Genomic DNA, 20,414 nt, shown 5'->3' on the forward strand with positions numbered 1-20,414 from the left:
CACGCACATATTTCTTATTCTTTTTTTTTTTTTTTTTTTTTTTTGAGACGGAGTTTCGCTCTTGTTACCCAGGCTGGAGTGCAATGGCGCGATCTCGGCTCACCGCAACCTCCGCCTCCTGGGTTCAGGCAATTCTCCTGCCTCAGCCTCCTGAGTAGCTGGGATTACAGGCACACACCACCATGCCCAGCTAATTTTTTGTATTTTTAGTTGAGACGGGGTTTCACCATGTTGACCAGGATGGTCTCGATCTCTTGACCTCGTGATCCACCTGCCTCGGCCTCCCAAAGTCCTGGGATTACAGGCTTGAGCCACCGCACCCGGCCATATTTCTTACTCTTAAGAAAAGGGAAAAGATTATTTCCATAAATGACAGGAGCTATCTACACTTCTTTCCATGCCCTGGAATATATTGCAATTGAGGGATATTTTCTGCTGTCTTTCATGTTTACTTTCGGCAAAATGAGTTAAGCCAAATCTTTTTTGTGGATTATAACTGAAAGTGAATGTAGGTGCTCAGGGGGGCAGAATCAACGACTTTGAAACCAATAAAGTTCAATCCAGGCAGTAATCAACATAACTTCTTCAACACCATCCAGACGAATGCCTACCAGAACTAACTTTGTCAACAGAATAGTCTTTCTGCTCCAGAATCTCTAAAGTGACTCAAGGACTGTGGTATTTATCCGCAGCTTCCATCAGCTAATTTCTCAGATGTCTCTTATCTGTCAGAAACTGATAATTTTTTAACCAAGGCTTGTCCACAATATAAATGCATTGGTTGAAGATGAAAAACAAAATAACTCCTTTAATATTCAACCACCTTACTGAGTGAGGCACGTAATGAATGAAAGCAGCGTTTCTCAATGGAAAATGGGTCTGTAGACTCATCTTACAAGTGAATGTCTTTTCCTTCATCAAAAAAAAAAAAATCTCTAATTAATTTGATTTTACTTCTCTTTCTTCTTTCTTTCCATAAAAGAACTGGCCATTTCCTTTAAACCTATGCTTACAATACTCTTCAGTAAATGAATAAATACACTTTGTCCTAGAGAACTACAGTGTTGAGAGCAAATTAATCCATCAGCTCCTGTGATGTGACAAGATTTATTACCTGTAATCTATCACAGAGAAGAAAACTCTAATGCCCTTCATCATTCTGATCTATATTAAACAGTTGTTTGTTGGCAGGTATATTAACACAGCTAGTAATTAGTGCTGTCGAAAAGCTTAAATAATTGCCTTGTGAAGCAAAACTTTGCAAACAGTTTTCATACATGGTAATTTAATGTTCTCACCAGTGGAACTATTTAAAAACCCATCTAATATTCTTCATTTCACACAGGGAGGCAAGAGTTTAAGGAAGAATATAAATTCATAATATAATGGAGGTTGCTCAATTAGTATCTTCAGTATCAGTGAACCTAATGCCCCCATGTCTTTATGAGGCTAACTTGAATTTCTCTAAAGAATTTATCAAATATTTCATAGAATTCTAGTTGGATTGAATCTGTATCGGAAACCCCTTCAAACAACCTTGTTACATTTTCAGGACACATCATTATTTAAATTCCCAGCTGTAAATTAGTATCTAATCCAGCCCCCTCACTTTTTATATGAAGAAACTAGAACTCAGGAAGCTTAAATGATGTTCCCAATATTATATAATTAGTTATCCTTAGAATTAAGACTAGAATTTCAGCCTCTTGATTCCCAGGTGAACAAACATTTATTAACTAGGTAAGACCAGCCACTTAATTTCTGTAGCAACTCTCATTTTCATTGCTATACATGTTAGCAGATATTAAATACTAAGGTGGGTCACAGCAGATAATTATTGAAAATATTAGATCTACACACCTGTTCTCTCATTGATTATTTTAAATAATAAATGTATCTGTTATTTCACCTTTCTTACTAGAGTGCAAAATTATATAAAATACCCAAAGACTTTCTTATCTCCTTATAGTATTTCATATCAGATGTACAAAATTGATTATTTCTTAATGAAATGGTCCTAGAATGTACTACCTATTCTTTTCCTTGCTCCAATTTTCACTTTAATCAGATCCATACCTCCTTTTACATAAAATATTTGGTAATCTCACATAACCTGTGTCCTCACAATATAAGTTTCTAGAATTAATTTTTTCCTTTTTATCCAGGGGACTAACAGCATGCCCATGTTGTCTTTCATTTATAGGAGTAGGAAGTTCATGTCTAGCTTTCTTTCAAGGATGGCTTCAGAAGGCTATGTACAAGGCACAGTGCAACTTCAGGATCAATGTAGTCTTATTATGATGCAGTGATTTCAACTTACCACCATGAGTAAGATTATCCAGTTATTTCTCCACATAGAAGAAGAATAAAGGCTTGGGAAAACATTACTCACCCTCCCAGGCCAGTATTAAAAACAACTTCACCAGCAACAGAGGATGGATGCCCAAAGGAGTAACCTTTCATCTTAGTTCCATCTTCCAGGACAACGTGTGCTGTCTGTGCCTGAAAACACAGTTACATGAATCTTAGCAGAATTCACAACACAAAACACACAAAAATATACCAAAGGTAAGATATACAAATATATTAAATAAAGGCACAGTATATTTAATGAAACAATGCTGCACAGATTTGCAGTTGCTTTCTTATTACTTGTCACTTTTCTTCAGATATATGGCTCTTGTAACTGTCAGGTGTTTTGTTTTGTTTTCTTGAAAGAGGAACTGAAGCATGCAGATACATTGCCTAGTCTAAGTTTACTTGCCGAGTTGTTGACAAGCCAGAAATACTTCAATTTAGCTGATACGTAATGTGTCTATCTTTTCCTTTTTAACATTCCCTCGCTTTGCTCAAGAATAGCTTTAAGGAAAGTTCATGAGTTTGCAAAAACATTGTGAATTGCACAATATAGCTCATCATCACTGAAATTTAGAAGGAATTGTCAAGATTATAGATCAAACTGTGGCAGAGCTTTTGGGGTTGATGGAGTTGTCCCAAGGGTTGCCCTCTCCATGCCAGAATTATGTTCATGAGGAAACTCAAACTTTATCACTCTCTTAATACTAACACAAAAGCAAGCACTGTGGAACATTCTAGAAGTATATTGTATTTTACTTTTTATTAGAGTTAATTATATCCATGTCTAATTCCTTCTCTATACTATGGCATTCGGAATTTGATGACTTTGCCATACGAATCTTTGAGCCAGTGTCTACCAAATTCTTAGCTACCAAATTCTTAGCTAAGAAGAGGGACAATTGGAGAAACATATAAGAAGAAGACAGACACTCCTTATAAATACTCTAAAATCCATTGCTGAAACCATTTAAATCTAACTCTCAATTTCTGTAAAATTCAGGGGAGAGAGGAATGTTTTCAATTACACTTTCGGAGGCAAAATATAGACTCCCTAAGAAATTCTATAGATAGAACAAACCAGTTAGAACATAGTTTTTAAAAGTTAAACTATAAGGAAAAACATATCTGCAATAATTGAGGAAATTTGAATAATAAATTGAAATTTGATTATATTAAGTATAATTTTTAAGATTGATCCTCTTAGAATTGTAGTTATATTTGTAAGTCAATGCCTTTTAAAAGATATACACTGTAATAGTCAAGGATAAAATAGTGTGATATCTGAGATTTGCTTCAAAGTAATCAAGATTTAGGGGGATGGATAAGGATAAAGATGAAAGAAGTTTGACTATGACTTGAATTTCTTTAAGTAAGGAAGACATTGTGCTATTCTTTCTGCAAGGTTTGAGTGTAGTCATTAGAGACAAAAACATACTAATTCTTCATTTTACTTCCCTTACAGTTTTAGGGCTGAGGCCAAAGTGCCTAATCCTTTTAAATCTTGCCACCCCACCTCTACTCCCATGACACATACACATACACACAAACTTTAGTAGGCAGCAGGAGCTCCATAAATGATTTCTAGACCTTTGTTTCTATGCTCCTCTTGCTTTGTAACGTGCACTCAACTTTTTTTTTTTTTTTTTTTTTTTGAGACAGAGTCTCACTCTGTCAACCAGGCGCCAGGCTGGAGTACAGTGGTGTGATCTCGGCTCACTGCAACCTCCACCACCTGGGTTCAAACAATTCTCCTGCCTGAACCTCCCGAGTAGCTAGGACTACAGGTGCTCACCACCACACCCAGCTAATTTTTGTATTTTTAGTAGAGACGGGGTTTCACCATGTTGGCCAAGATGGACTTGATTTCTTGACCTCGTGATCCACCCTCCTCGGCCTCCCAAAGTGCTGGGATTACAGGCCTGAGCCACTGCGCCCGGCCTGCACTCAACTTTTCAAATGTTAAAATGAAGAAAGCCTGTTATTTTTCCATAATAATTCTCCCTGTAAACATAAGATGCCTCTTTTAGATCTAAAACACCCGTCATTAGAATAATTGTGTTCTTCAATGTAAAATAATGTCTTGATTACCTTTAAGCCAAAATACTATGTTCCTACATCTTATTTATATGTGAGTGTGCATACATGTTAACTTAAATTTACACACAAAACTATGTTAGTGTTTTCCCTTAAAATTGATAGGATATGTTTAAGATGTTCCTCTCAACAGGTAATTTTATTAGTTTTTTTTTTTTAATCCGAGGTACAATATATGAATTGCAAGTTTGTATTTTTGAGAAAGATTTAACAGTGTGCTGTCGTGCACATTTCATGTGTGTTTGTATATGGTGAGCCTATTCGTGTGTTCCTGGGCAAGATTAACCGAAAGAATTTTGTCCTTTATTTGGGCTTATCAAATGATCTTTGAATTAGTTTTATCTATCTCCTTCAACCAAGTATTTGAAATCTCAAGTTTGACACTTTAAACGGTCGGAGTTTGTCTTCATTAAATTAAAAAAATATTTTAGAATTACTCACCACAAAGGAAACCATATTTATTTATTTATTTATTTATTATGAGTGATAATCAGGCTTCTATGGAAGAGAGGGTCTTAACACACGTCTGAATTCTGCTTCTGTATCCAGAAAATCAACTTTGCATGTTACTTCTGAAAATATGCTATTCTGATTCTAAATTTTGTTTTGATTTGCCAATTTTTGTCTAAGTACAATTCAAGACAGAAGTTGAAGATTTTAGTAAGTAAGAGTGATAGTGTATTTTTGAAGATTAATATAAGCTATTCAAATATATCTGCTAATGGGTCTGAATACAAGTGTGTTTATTAGGAAAACTCCCCAGGTAATTCTGATGTGTTGTATTAGGTGAAGCCTTTGGTCTAAGTAATGAAAATTTGCCACCACAAAATATTTTCTACTGAAAATACTGTTTTTTGATCTTGAGGAAATCATGTGTAAACCTACATCTTTTACCAAATGAAAGGAAAAAGAAAAAATTAGATAATATGTAACTAAAACAACTGTATTTAGTTGGCTAAATTTGGGTGTAAACTGTAAATTTCAATTATTTTCTATATACCAGTTTATCTATGCTACTCTGAGCCATGCTTGCTTAAAATATTACCTTTGTTTATATTTTTATTTTGCTTTGCTCTATTCTCTTCTCCTCTGAGAATTTCAAATTATCTGATAGCTGGCTTAGACACTATCTAATATTTTAAAGAAAGGTAAAAATTAACATCAGCAAACGAACACTTGTGAGCCTATTCCTACAGTTCTGTTTGGTATTTTTTTTTCTCCCTTCATGAAACTAGTATTCTATTTTGTTTTTCATCTCTATATTTAAAGAGACATTTGCTATTGCCTGAAATGGTCCCTGAGATGGTATTCAATATGTCTTTTTGCTGCTTTAATTATATTTTTGGTTCTTTTGGCAGTTTTTATAGATCTTCCAATCCTCTTTCCAACTACACAATATATTGTTACAAGACCTCTGTTTATTGCCTAAAGTACTCTTTATATTCCTCTTAACTATACTGGCCTCTGATGAATTTAAAATGATGAGTGCCAATTGACTTATCTATGAATTGATGGACGAACTCTGAACAAAGAACTATTATTTGGAATCCTTTCTAACTAACAGTTCCCCAAATGCTATTTCATTCCAAGTAGTATAAAAGAAATCACCTTGTTACCATCATAAGATACTTTAGTAGCCTCAGTCCTAGTTGACCGGGGTCCACAGGCTAGGAATTACATTATAACATTAAATTATAATTTAAGTACTGCCAGAGTACTTCATACTTTGATAGGGGAAAATATAAAAGAAACCTTAACAAAAAGAAGTGTGTACTCTTGTGGAATGTCAGGAAAAGTAACCAAAAGATTATATAAATGTGAGTTCCATAAAATAAAGGACCCTATCATGACATGATCCCTATGTGTTTAATAAAAGTGTATATGCCAGTAAGACCACTTAGACATTCAAGTCTCAGACACTGAACTCCTAACCAGGTATCAAGCACCTTGCTAGGCTCTGTAGATAAATGGATGAATGTCTACAGACTCCTCATTTAGTAAAAGGCTAGATAAGGGCATGGATTATAAAATAGAGAAAACTTCAATAAGAATATCACTGAGGCATCACTGAAATATGCGGAAATACAAAGATAAATACTTTTCCCTTGAGAGATTAAGCTTTAACAAAATAATTTGCTTTTTCTTCTCCATCAATGTCTTAAGCAATAAAAAGTAAAAATTGCAATAAAGAAACGTGTCAGATTTTGACGTTAAAGTCCAAAATTTAAAGATTTCCTTATCTTTGCTCAGATATCATTTTCTCAGAGAGGTCTACCTTGACACCCTCATTTAAAATTTCAGTATGTTCCCCAGCCCTCTTTCTCCTTGGTCTGCTCTTTCTTTATAGCACTCATCACCTCTTAACATACCATCTAGTGATTTATTTATTATCTATTTCATCACATTAGAAAATGAACTCCATTTGGGCAGACTATTGGGTCTGCTTTATTCACTGGTGTTCCTCCAGCCTACCTCAGTGCCTACCACAGAGTAGACAAGTAACAAAGCTTTGTTCACACTTTAGTGAAACTACTTTGGTCAGATAAATTACATCTAGCAGAATATTGCTAAATGATTAAATAATGAATTTGATGAGAGGAGAAGTTATAATAGAAAAAAACGCAAGCATACGCTCTCTTACTCCACACCCATCCTCTTCTTTTAATACTGAAAATATTAAACACTTTCTTATCTTATGCCACATATAATTTTTAATCTTAACCACATTTCAAATTCTTAATTTACTTGTCTTATTTTCAGTGGAACTGTTAATTAAAACATAGATCTCTAATGCAACGTTTTCCGGAAGTGGTTACTCTTACGAATATTTTAAAACCTGGAATATTAAGTTTCTTGGAGTCTCAGTCTCTCTCCCTTTGGCATATTTTCCTAGTATATCTTGGAGTTACAACTTTCAAATCACATCTGGTCCTACAGGCTAAGTTACTCAAATAATATTCCAAATAAAAATAGTTCTACCTCATCACAGGGTATCTAATAATAACAGCTATAACTAATAAATAGTCACCTATTTGCTTTTAGAATTAACTTCATGCTGCATGAAATTGTGTGACCACCCAAGGCAAAAATCCCATCATCACCTACTATTGTCGCCCAATTGTTCCGCCTGCCTCCAATTCCTCCCTACTTCTACCCATCCTATGCAGTGTAGTTAAGGCTTTCTTAAACATTAATTGGATGACACTAATCCCTAAATTCCTCAATTTGCATTCAAAGTCCTCTCATCTGGCCCGCTGTCTATATATGGATTTCCATAGATTCCCCACCTTTCTATGTCAATCCTTTGTGCATAAGTGTCTTCCTTGTTGCCTTTTTACATCCTGGTAATGCTTCCCAATACCTATGGTATGTACTAAGTCAGAATTAATCACTGATATTCTCGTGCTTCCACTGACTGCCCTTGATGTATACTGTTGGGTGTTACCTTTTAATTGCTAAAGGTATTAATCTGCCATACTAGATTCTAACTTCTCAGTGTTACATTTAGAAAGCACAATGCCTAATCCAATGTTGTATCCCCACTGAAATAGCCCACTGTTGTCCACACAGTAATATTCTCACTACACAGCTCGTGAATGCATAGAACTGTAGTTCATTATGTGATATTAGCATGCGACAATGCTGACACTATGTTTTCAAAATTATTCTTTGATGCTCACTGACTTCAGTTATTTTTTAATTTTCATATTCTCCTTTTGAAAGCAAAGACAAATATTTTACGTAGGTATAGTTCATGCTAAAAGACAGAAGATAAAAGTGATGAATGCGTTGAGGCTGGCAATTACTGCCCAAAAAGTACTCTTAGACTTTCACATACCAGTCAGGTGTCATGTAAGTAATGTCTTCAGAAGAAGACCCTAAAAGGTAATTTCTAAATGTCATTCTTCAGGTTTCCTCATAAATTGTTTCTATAATTAATATTAATAATTATCTACGTTATGTAAAAATCTAATCCTCCATCACTAGGGAAAAGAATAAAGCTGCATTCAGTATATATAACCCAAGCATTCTCTTTTCCTTCCTTTACTTTTTATCTAAAATGCTTGCCAAATTTTACTGTATGTCAGCAGTAAATTTGTTTGTTTTAATTCAGTGATGTGGTCTCATGCTTAAAATATTACATTTCTATACCAAATCCCCAATTATAACTAATAATTAGCCAATTTTCTCCCTCTATTAAGAAAACTGAGGCTATTATATTATTTTTGTTGTTGAGGTGTATATATAATCCTGGTACATCTTTGATATTTAATAAGCTTTGGTACAATTAATTTTGGAAATAGTAACTAAAGATAATGTATACTTTAAACTTTCTCTAGTGTGAGCTCCAATGTTAAAGTAATTCCTTAAAAAAACTGTAATACTCGTATTTGAATAAAGTGTTAACGTTTCTTATGCATACCTGGTAGAAGTAGACTGACCTGTCATTATCCTACTTCTACCTTTTGCTATTACTTTAATTATAAGCTATTAAAACATAAACTGGGTTGCATATATACTTATCTATGTTTATTAAAGTGTATATGCAATTGTACAAATAAATTGAGAATTTGGATTTGAAAAATTTATAGTGTTTTGGGAAAGGTATCTTAATTCAAGCAGAATTACGAAGCAATGTTGGAAAAGTAGGATTTGGGAGCATGTTGTGTCACTGAGAACTCTATTCTGATCAACCTCCTGTGACATTCTTAACAATAGCTAACATGAATGTACTAGCACTATCTTTAAAGCCATTAGTGGGTTTTCTCATCTAATATTCACCAAAGAAAAAAATAATGCAGGTGATATTGAAATCTCCATTTTACACTTGAACTAACTGAGCCTCAGAAAAGTAAAGATCATTCCACTAGCAATTGGAGGAGCAGCAGTTGCTGAACCCAGTCAGTTTGACTTATAATCTCTTTCTTTTTCTAAGCTTACTTTTATTTCTACTTTCCAATTTCTTAAGTGAGGATAAAAATAAATTTAAGCATGAACTCCATTTAAATTTATTTATAAGAGCTTTAATTTAAAATTGCCATGGATAAGCCACAGCAGGCCCAGGTCAACAAAGAACTACCTATCTATAAATCTGTAAATTGTCAGAGTGAAATGTCAAGTCGTTTATTACATACCATAATCTGAAGAGAACCAGCAGGTTTTGAGAACAATTTTCACTGATCCTAGGCCCATGAGTTCTCAAGCTTTGAAGACTGTTAGAACCCTAGGTATGGTGATGACCTCTCAGTCCCCCCATTTTTCCCCCAGTGATGGAGGATTCAATTTCTAGGTAGCATAGATAATTTTAATATTAATAATGGAGAGACTTGCTGCCCGACTATGAGGAGTGAGGTCAGCAAACCATTTCCTGCTTCAAATTTTTCAGAGTTTATCTCAGCTGCAGAGGTCTACATTGCCCCATGACTTTCCTGGAATACCCCATGGCCAGTGACTGAGTCAGTCCCAGACAGAAAGCCTCAGGCCCAGTACAGAAAAGTTCTGGGGACAACAGCTTCCTATCCAGTTCACCAAAGCTTTATCAAAATTACATCGCAGTTCAGTTCTATGCCCAGTTCTACTTCGTGAAGCTTCATAAAGGTTGATCCCTAATAGATAGCATGTTCCCCAAACATTATCTCAGCATTTGTTTATAGAGAACCTAACTCATGCTAGGCAGCTAAGCCAAATCATCAGTCAAAGTCTTTAGGCCAAAGATGATGTTACCTACAAGTTGACTGATGTTCAAGAGTGGAGTCCACATGTGAACATTCATTTTATTTGGACAACTGAGCACACATTTAGCATGCAACTACCTAAAATAAAACTCATAAAGAGGTTTTTCTGTATTTTCTAAAAAATCTCATGATTGACTTTGAACCAATGTTTAAACTGTGTCTGCAACTAATAACATTATTTCCACCTCTTTGAAATTATATCTGTAGGTTTTTCTTCTCCCATCACCCATGTAATTATATTCATAAAACATGTGAACATACCCCAAAGAAATAGGCCAAGGATTGTAGAAAATATAAATATCAAGAAAAAGCCCTAAAGGTCAGTTTCCACTAACAGTTTGGCATTTATTAGTCTGAAGCCTACAGATATTGTGAATCTAGGAGCCAATCCGGTATAAAATAAGCAATGAAAAATTATATTCTCTTGTTACTTAACAGGAATTTAAAGATTAAAAGTTAAATTACTTGTCTCTATGGCCTAATAAAACTAAATATTTCTTTTGTAAATTTATTGGAGGAAGATTCATAAGACAGCAGATTTTTTCACACACAATATTTAGAAGGACTAAAACTGAATTTTCCTATGTACTTGTAATTGCTTCATGTTTATTCTCCTAATTCATAATTTTATTTAGTACTCCTTTTTCTAAATTAAACGGAAATTACAAAAATATTTACATGATCTCAATTCTTATATTACTTTTACTATATATATTTATTTATTTATTTATTTATTTATATATATTTACTATATATATATATATATATATATATATATATATATATATTTTAGATGGAATCTCACTCTCACCCAGGCTAGAGTGCAGTTGCACTATCTCATCTCACTGCAACCTCTGCCGCCCAAGTTCAAGCAATTCTCCTGGTTCAGCCTCCTGAGTAGCTGGGATTACAGGCACCTACCACCACGCCCAGCTAATTTCGAATTTTTAGGAGAGATGGGGTTTCACCATGTTAACCAGTCTGGTCTTGAACTCCTAACCTCAAGTGATCCGCCCACCTTGGCCTCCCCAAGTGCTGAGATTACAGGCATGAGCCATCACGCCCAGCCACCCATTCTTATATTACTTTTAAAATGAGTATTCTAAACTAACGTTGTTATTCTTAATATTTGTAAAGTCTGAGATTCTTTCACAAGTTATTAAGTAATTTTTAATGAAAATACATTTTTGTGAAGGGGGGTTACATATACATAGAAATTCCAATAAACTCTCAATGGCTATTTGTTGGTTTATCTGCTGTAGATGTTGGTATTACTGTTTCAACATTGTCATACAATATTTCATTTTTCTAATGATGTTACAAAATAGAATATTGCAAGATGATCTGACATTTCTCTAAACGTCTCATCTCTTTAGGGCTTTTAAATTTTCCTCACAATTAAAATTCATTGTAAGCCTATGTTTATGGGTCTATTTTCATTTCTTAGTAAGATGATTGATTAACTTTATGGGACCACAAACAAATGAATATGGTTTTGCATTTTGATCCTCTCAGTTTGAGATTCAGTTTAAAAGGTTAGATGTTTCAAAGTATTTTCCAGAATAAGAATAATGCAACAGCTATTAATGAGAGTCACACAGCTACATTCCTTTTGAAAAAGGTTTAAAAATGTGTCCCTGGTGCTATGCTAGACTGATTTAGAGGGCTTAGTCTTAGGAAGGAGCAGTCAAAATTCAAACATGATTTATAATTTAATCTATAAAAGTTTTTGAAGCAGCCTAGTATGTATCATTATTGTTAGGTTTTCCTTTGCATTCAGCATTATGTTATTAAAAATCATCTACTCATCGTTCAGGTATAGTTTCACAACGCATCAGCTTTCTGAACTAATTCGAAGGATATTGATCCTTTACTTTGAACCAGTTTTCTTTGGATCTTTTATATCAAAATGAAAACAAGTCAAAATGAGACTTTTCTTGCAGCCTAACATTGCATTAGGCTTTTGTATACATGGAGCTCACAGGACTATATGAGGGAGAAACATATTGAAACTTAAAACAGCATGTTTTATTACGAATACATGACAATATTTTGGTTGAAATGGAAGAAATATGTCAACTATAAACAGCATTGCCCTAAAGTGTTCTATTTATAGAATTGCTGACAGCCATATAAAGTGATAATCCTTTCTTATTCATTGATTTAAACAACCTATTCTCAAAATGCGACAAAAAAGGAAAAAGAAAGAAAAAAAACAAATTTGTGTGGTATTGCAATAATGTTCAGTATGTAATTGGGCTCTTGAGAAAGCAATAAAATAACAGAAGAAGAAATGAGTTAGAACATTCTGAAGCCAGGTTAAGCAACAACCATGGCATCAGATATATAAGAACAATAACAAAACTTCAAATTAAAAATAACCATCTGTTGTTTGAAGCCTAATTAAAATTCTAATCAGATTTGCTAATGTGTATTTTGTTTTACATGCAAAAATAGACCACCATGTGTCCTTGTTTTAACAGCAGCACTTACATATCCATGAAATGGGAAGAACAGAAATGCTTCTTCTCCTGGATATGAGACTCCACCACTAAAATGTTCTGGATGTAAAGCCTTAAGCTAATTCAGCAAGAGAGTCCATAAAAGGTTTGGAAAAAAAGAGTCAATAATCTCCTCAGGCTAGTAGCAAAGATGAAAATGATTTACTCTGGGATTGGTGTATTACTGTTGAATCATTTGTCTATGTAAATTATTTGTACCTCAGAAAAAGTAGAAGCCCCACATGTTTTTTCCATTTTCACCAAGGCCTAAAGCTACGTAGCATACTTGATATCTGGCTTACCTAATGTTTCTTAGCTATTAACTCACCTTGGTATTCATCCTTCCTCTTAATAAGTAAATCTGAACTAAGTGCTGGAAAGTAGGAAGCCTAAAGCCGGAATTTATTTCAGATAACTATTGTGTAGATAATATGGTAAAAAGTTAAAATCTAGTAAATGAAATCTTATTTTTTATTTTTGGAGTTATACTATTAAGATATGGATATTTGAAATTCGGAATTAGAGCACAATTTGTCTTTAAAATATTTAATGATACTTCTCTGCAGTTCAAGGCCTAACACTTCAAAATTTGGAAGCACTTAACAGCAGTAATCAATTAGGCCTTGCCACATTCTAAGTTAATAGTCTTACAACATTCTAAGTTAATATTAAGTCATTGGCCTTTGGTTAAACATAAGCCAATGTTAGGGGGACAAAATCACAAGGTTAATTTACTTGAGTACTTTCATGTTCTGAACACTTATAAACAGAAGATTCAGATTCATGAGTTATTTTTATTCTAATAAGGTTTCTCATTGTAAATAAGATACAGCATTTACAAAAATTTCATTACGAAGTATGTTCATAAAGTATAGGTTTATTAATATGCCCTCACTGAGCATCTGCTATGTAGCAAGTTGTTCAGAATCCTGGAGGAACATACATATCATAAGCTAATTTTTACTGTATTGTGATAAATTAAAATGGCCTTATATTTTATTCTGCATTATAGAAGAAACTTAGTAAAATTCTATAACAATGTAGCAACCTATTGATTCATTTATGAGAACTTCATATAAGTCGATTACCTCCCTATGAAATTTAAAAGATCAATGTATAGCATTTAACAAGTTGAAGAAAATAAAAATAAAACAGAGTAGCCTTGAACATATTTTTATAAGTTAAACTCATTTAGATCACATGAAGAAAATCAAATGGAAGCTAAAGATCCCTAGGGCTGAGGAGCCTAACACCAACTTTGACCTTGGCCCGAGCAGTTTTCTTCGGGCCTCCATCATTGCAAATGCCCTTGGAAGTACAAGTCACATCAAGGGCAGTCAGCGTAGCATAGCAAACTCCTCCTGAAGCCTTGAAGTGAATTCTAGCATAACCGTTGGATGAGAGAGATTGAAAACTTTCTGTAGCACACCTCAATCTTTGGAACAAGTTGGAAACATGAAGAAAATGTAATCGAGATGTGAAGGCAGAGGAATCATCTTTGTTTCCATAGCATAAGACCTAATGTCACCTCTAGATCATCAGAAAGTATGGCTAAACATGAGCAAATTGGAATAAGGGAGAGGAAAGCATAGATCAAGATTAGTGCTAGTCCCTTATGCAGTTCTACAGCCAGAATGCTTAGCTTCTGACCCAGAGCTGGGACTGGAGTATACTGAGTGATGTGCTTAGGATCTAACACTGAGAGGTACGTAATGACATGAACAGTGACAGCCTTCTTAAATTTTCCATCCCAGGTACCTCACTCACTTCACCTAGTCTAGGATGTTTGACCTACAGTTTTTTTCAAGGGTTTTATGTCAAGAAGCTCATAATGTCAATGCATCGTTGGTAACAAATGAGTATATATTTTAGAAAATTGAGGATATTAAAAAAATGGATAAAATAAAAATGTTCAAAAGAAAGACCATCTCCCAATTAGACAAATATTGCACACCAAAAATATGTAAAGTTGTCCATCAGGCAAATGAATTCTGCAACAGCTCATTTGGGACTGGAACACAATTAATATTTCAAAAATGTAGATTGTGTATATGAAATCCAGTCCTAAAATGTATCTATATACAGTAAAAGTCTAATAAAATAGTTATTCTTAAAAGATGAAATCCAGTCCTAAAATGTATCTATATACAGTAAAAGTCTAATAAAATAGTTATTCCTAAAAGCATGTGATAACCCTATCCCCACTCCTATGTCTAGTATGTACAGAGGCTCCAACATAATTATGAGTTTTATTTCCTGTGAATGTCTTTAAAGCTATTACAATATAAGTAAATGATTCTAATTGTAGGAGTTTTTATAGTTACCAATTTCTAACCAAATGACAATAGCTCCTCAAGACTGAATTAAATAGATACTTCTATATCAAAATCAGAATATAAAATCTTACAAAATTAAAGCCTTTCAAAAGAAATAATGACTCCCAGGGCTCGTTCGTATCTGAAGTATCAGAGACAACACTTGGATTGTTAGGTTCCCAGCTTAATTATAACACAGGTCAGCATTGTTCAAAAATGAGTGGACTAGCTAGAAGCAGTTCTTATCGAACACTTTTCTGTTCATAGGGAACTTAACCTTTACAATTTAATACCTTTGATTTCCAAATTCATTTGCAAGTAAAAATAAAACTATGTAGTCTTGTGACTTTCCAGGACTTGTGAACTCAGAATTCTTAAGTCTGTAAGTTTCTTGAAATCAGAGAATATCTTCTTATTGTCCACTTATTTCTATTTATCATTCTTCCTGTATACTCCCATGGTAGAGGCTGTATGTTTATTAAAGAATAAATGAATAAATGAATGAAATAGGTTATTATGGTATCTATTCTGCATTTTGGAATTAAGTTTGTCATACTGAAAAAAAAGTATATGCTTCATTTCCTTTGAGTCTGATTTATTATAAGAAATACCTTCTTAGAGATATTTAATATTAAAGTTGAAAGAATCATTATTATAAATATTTGAAAATTCTTATCAAATATCTTGTCATTGCAACAACTTGCAGTCCATAAAAAATATAAGGACTCTTTGATCTAACCCTCTACTAAGTCCTTCTACTATAATGTATAGAATGGAATTTTTAAAAAATATCTAGTTTTTGTTTTAAAGTGTTCAGTTTAATGGTTTAAATTTAAAACCTTAAAGATTTTTAAGAATTGTTCGTGTGTGACAATCATATAATCCTTTGAGTAAATCAGTCATCATTTCCACTATAAAGATGACAAAATTTAGGTTCAGAGAACATGTGACTTGACCAAGATCAGAGAATTAGGAAATGCATAGCAGGGGTTAGAATCCAGATCTTTTTGTGCCCCATCCAGAGTATTTCTCACTATGCTGTTACAACCTGCTGAATGTAATAATGAGCACTGAACATTTTTGATACTAATGGAAAAAGATTATAGTCTCTAAAACTTTAGTACTTTATATTTGTTGATCATTTGTACCTTTGATATCAACTTTCTTTAAAATATAGAGCACCTTGAAATTCTTTCCTCTTTCCTGTAAGTAAAATATAACTGTGTCAATTGGCAAGGCACTCTATAAATATTAGCCACAGACAAATACCCAGAGAAGGGCCACATAAAATTGCATGTGCCTCATTGCTGTCATCAAAACCAACCTCTCTGTCCTCAAAGAGAGAGGAAAAGGGGCTTCTAAATACGTTGAAAAAGCAACCCAATTTACAGGGCAATGCTTATAGATGTGACCACAGGTGTCTTTCACAATCCATTTATCGCCTATAACTAGACATAATGCTACTAACCTTTAAAGTGACTCTTCTCAGTGCCCTTCACTGGCCATTATGTAACTACATCCTAATGGTTTTAACTATCTGTAAAATACGATGTACATCTAAAAGTAGTAAATTCTTATATATTTTTCTAAGACAGTTGAGTTTTTAAAGTGAAGGGAGGAAGAAAAGTAGGTAGAGGACTATTTCAAAATAAGTGAGTAATAACACAAGTCCCCTTGTGCTGCTCTATCGAATTTTAATTCACTGTTGTGAAGTTCCAGAGCTTCTATTTTTTGTGCTTGGCATTCCTCCAAAACTCTGGCCAGTAATGATTGAGTGTGAGTAATGGCTTTTACACCAAGAAATGATGGCTTAGTCCTCCTACAAATTTGTCATTCTTAGCTGTGCATTGTGACAGACCCTTGAAACAGATCTGTCACTATGAGCTAGAACTGCTTTCACAGTAATCCATCCACATAATTAGACCATTTTCTTGTGGTTGTGATCGTGGTGGTGATTGCATGGAGCACTCATGGTGATCTTGGAGAACTGGTTTCTAATCTCAATCATATCTATGCCATTTTAAGTAAATACTCACTAATTTTGCTGTTTCTGGTAACTGATGAAGACGCACCTATCCTTACCTACGTATCTACTGTCTCACAGAGTGAGAAGAAGATATTCCAAGTCACCCAACTTTGATATATTAGATGGCGCATATAATCATAGGTGATAAAACTTTCATTACTACTGATTTTCTCTGAGCTCCTACATGAGTCCCCTTGAGGTATTACTAACAATAAATTCTCATAGTTCGTATCTAGTTTCTATGTCTTTGACGTTAGTATAGACTATTCTCCTTTCCCACTCTTTTGCTGTAATTAAACTAAATTCAAGAAAATGTCTGTAACTAGACATAATGCACTAACCTTTAGTGACTGTTCTCAGTCCCCTTCACTGGCCGTTATGTAACTACATCCTAATGATTTTAACTATCTTTAAAATATGATCTCCATCTAAAAAGAGTAAATTCAGGTATATTTAAATATGTGACTATGTAAAAGACATTTTCTTTTCTGGTTTTCTTAATTTAAAATGGTAATATCCGCCGGGCGCGGTGGCTCAAGCCTGTAATCCCAGCACTTTGGGAGGCCGAGGCAGGTGGATCACGAGGTCAAGAGATCGAGGCCATCCTGGTCAACATGGTGAAACCCCGTCTCTACTAAAAATACAAAAAATTAGCTGGGCATGGTGGCGTGTGCCTGTAATCCCAGCCACTCAGGAGGCTGAGGCAGGAGAATTGCCTGAACCCAGGAGGCGGAGGTTGCGGTGAGCCGAGATCGCGCCATTGCACTCCAGCCTGGGTAACAAGAGTGAAACTCCGCCTCAAAAAAAAAAAAATAAATAAAATAAAATAAAATAAAATGGTAATATCCTATGCTCCTGTTAGAATCTTCTCAATGTTAAAGACTCAAGTTGTTACATTACCGAGGCACTATATGCATTCTCTCCTTTCTCCTGAGAGCTTGAGCTAGTTTCTCTCTTTCTCCCTTCCATCCCTTGCCCTTCTCCCCTCCCCTTGTGTTTCCGTATCTCTTCCTTTCCTTTTATGCCCATTCCTTTTCCATTCCTATCCCTGGAGGCCACAAGAATCTATGAGTATTCCTTGGCCTTGCGGGTGTCAGGACCAAAATCCCACTGAATCCTGACTTGAGCAAATGAAGTAACAGAAGCTTAGTCAACTTGATGAGCAAGCAGAGTACAAGCAGAACACTCCGAACTATGAGATCTTATTTTGACATCAACAGACAGAGGTTTTGTTTTGTTTTTCTTTTTCAAATTTTATAGCTCTTACTACTAAAGAAGCAATATATCTAAAACTAATATGATTACTTAAACTTATATTCACTAAATATTATTTTCATTGGTAACGTTCCTATGGAATAATTTCAGGCTTCTCTGATAATGAACGTCTTCATAAAGTTGTAGGAAGGGGCAGAGGTTCCTACATGAATTTCATAATTCAAGGCTGGGGTAGGAAGAAGGACAATTAATGTGTCTTTCTTGGGCATGCCCTCTCAGTTATAGATACCTGTGAACGGGCAGAATTATCAGCTACTATCTGCCTCTATGTATTACTCTGCACATGAAAATAATAAATTTGGCCTGTCCAAAAAACAGCTAGAAGGAAAAGGAAAAAGCTAAAGCAGTGTCTATATGATGACCTGCAAATATCAAAACACATATTTTCTAATTATATTTTAAATATTTTTAAAATGATATTTCAAAAGACAACTTTTTAGCAAGCCCGGTTTACAGAACAGAGCTTAACACACTATATACCATAATGTGCCTCACACACATATGAGCAGCTCCACTTTGAAAATCCAAACTATAAATCATAGTATCTAGGCACAGAAAGCTATCTATAAATGAAAAGATGTTTCTTTCCCAAGCAGTGTACTTACATTTTACATGTTCACAGGAATTGTCATGATTCTTTATGTTGGGTAAAAATTATTGTCATTTTACTCACAGAAGATAAAAATTAGCATTTGCTAAATCAGTAGGTACCATAGTAAAGCAAATATTAATAAATTAGCACTTCAGAGCTACACTCAAAATTGTATTTGCTTTGTAAGGAACACCTTGGCTTCACTGCTAAACTATACCCCATACTATTTTTACCAGAAACAATAAATATGGATATTACCTTGACAGAAAGAAGCCTGATGCCAGGTCTTGAAAATTTCCATTTTTGGGGTGCAGTCACATTGGTAAGGCCAAAACCAGTCTTCAGCGTCCTCACCACTTTGCAAGCTGTCAAAATCCTCGTCATTTTTAAGATGATTTGTGACTAAAATTAAAGGAAATTACATATATTTTATGAGATTTTGTGATAAGACTTTTTAATTAATATAAAAAATCTGGGAGGGGGTGCAGTCAGTGTTTAAGGCTGACTGCTCAGTGATCTTTGAATTTCCATTCATTCTGCCATTAAATGTCTTCAGCCACAGCTCCTCCTTCTCTTAACCCCTCCTCCTGAGGGAATGTCCAGAGATGTTCCATGGGCATGTAACACAAATTGCAACATACCAAATACTACCTTCTCCTGCTAAAATAATGCTAGGGTTGTAGAAAACCAGCTGTCCGTCAGAGGAATTGCTTATGCGGCTGAATGGAATGACTGGACATTGTGAACAACCTTAGGAACATCACTGTGTAGCAACTTTCCAAGTTACTGAGGATCACAGGCTTTTGCTTGTGTCACATGTGATACCTAATATGCCTCAGAAGAGATTTTGAATTCCCAAAGAAACCTGAACCCTTGCCATTTTCTGCTGAGGTAGAAAGACATGATGAATATGTAAAATTTTCTCCACAAATATACACTTAACCTATCTACATTATGCTTTGGGTTAATAGAGTAGTATATTACATTCTTACTGTGGCATTGTTCTGTGTTTCAAAGTTAAGGCAATCAGTAATATCAAGTAAAATTTGTAAAAACTTCATGAAACAATGACAAACACTGATTTTAATATAAGCACTACTCCTAAGTCAAGTTTTTTTTAGTTATTGAAACGTTATACGTAAAATTTTCAAAACTTCAGCATTCATGTTTCAACATGAATAAAAGTGATTCACTTAACCGTTCAATCTCACGTTTAACCAGGCTGTTAAGGGACCTCACTGGCTGGCAGATGCACTTGCCTAAATCACGTGACTATGTAGAACAGGAAGTACTGCAGCATTGTTTTTTTGATACTCTTGCAAAGAAGTCCAAGGAATAAAGGCAATAGACTCATTCCTAGGACTTTCCATAACAGAAGAGATGACATAAAATGACATAAAGATTGTTAACTTCAATAACATAGAACCAGTGCTACAGTTGGGGTAAGGATTATTTTTTAAAAGAGAAACAAAATTTAATTTAAATCTTCACTCTTACTTAATGTGTTCACATATAAAT

The 20,414-nt window shown here is 34.4% G+C and overlaps 1 protein-coding gene across 1 annotated transcript in view; it reads right to left on the reverse strand.

Moving 5' to 3' along the window:
- Positions 1-19,431, reverse strand: part of CPS1 (carbamoyl-phosphate synthase 1) — a 118,952-nt gene extending 99,521 nt beyond the window's left edge. Inside the window, exons 1-2 of the mRNA XM_003925583.4 lie at positions 19,155-19,431; positions 2,393-2,502 (exon numbers count right to left, since the gene is read on the reverse strand). Coding sequence (XP_003925632.2) covers positions 2,393-2,502; positions 19,155-19,280 — 236 coding nt within the window. The 5' untranslated portion in view covers positions 19,281-19,431. The remainder of the gene's footprint in view (positions 1-2,392; positions 2,503-19,154) is intronic.
- Between the last annotated feature and the right edge of the window lie 983 nt (positions 19,432-20,414).

The sequence above is a fragment of the Saimiri boliviensis genome, chromosome 5 (assembly GCF_048565385.1).
Source record: "Saimiri boliviensis isolate mSaiBol1 chromosome 5, mSaiBol1.pri, whole genome shotgun sequence".
NCBI classification, from domain to species: domain Eukaryota; kingdom Metazoa; phylum Chordata; class Mammalia; order Primates; family Cebidae; genus Saimiri; species Saimiri boliviensis.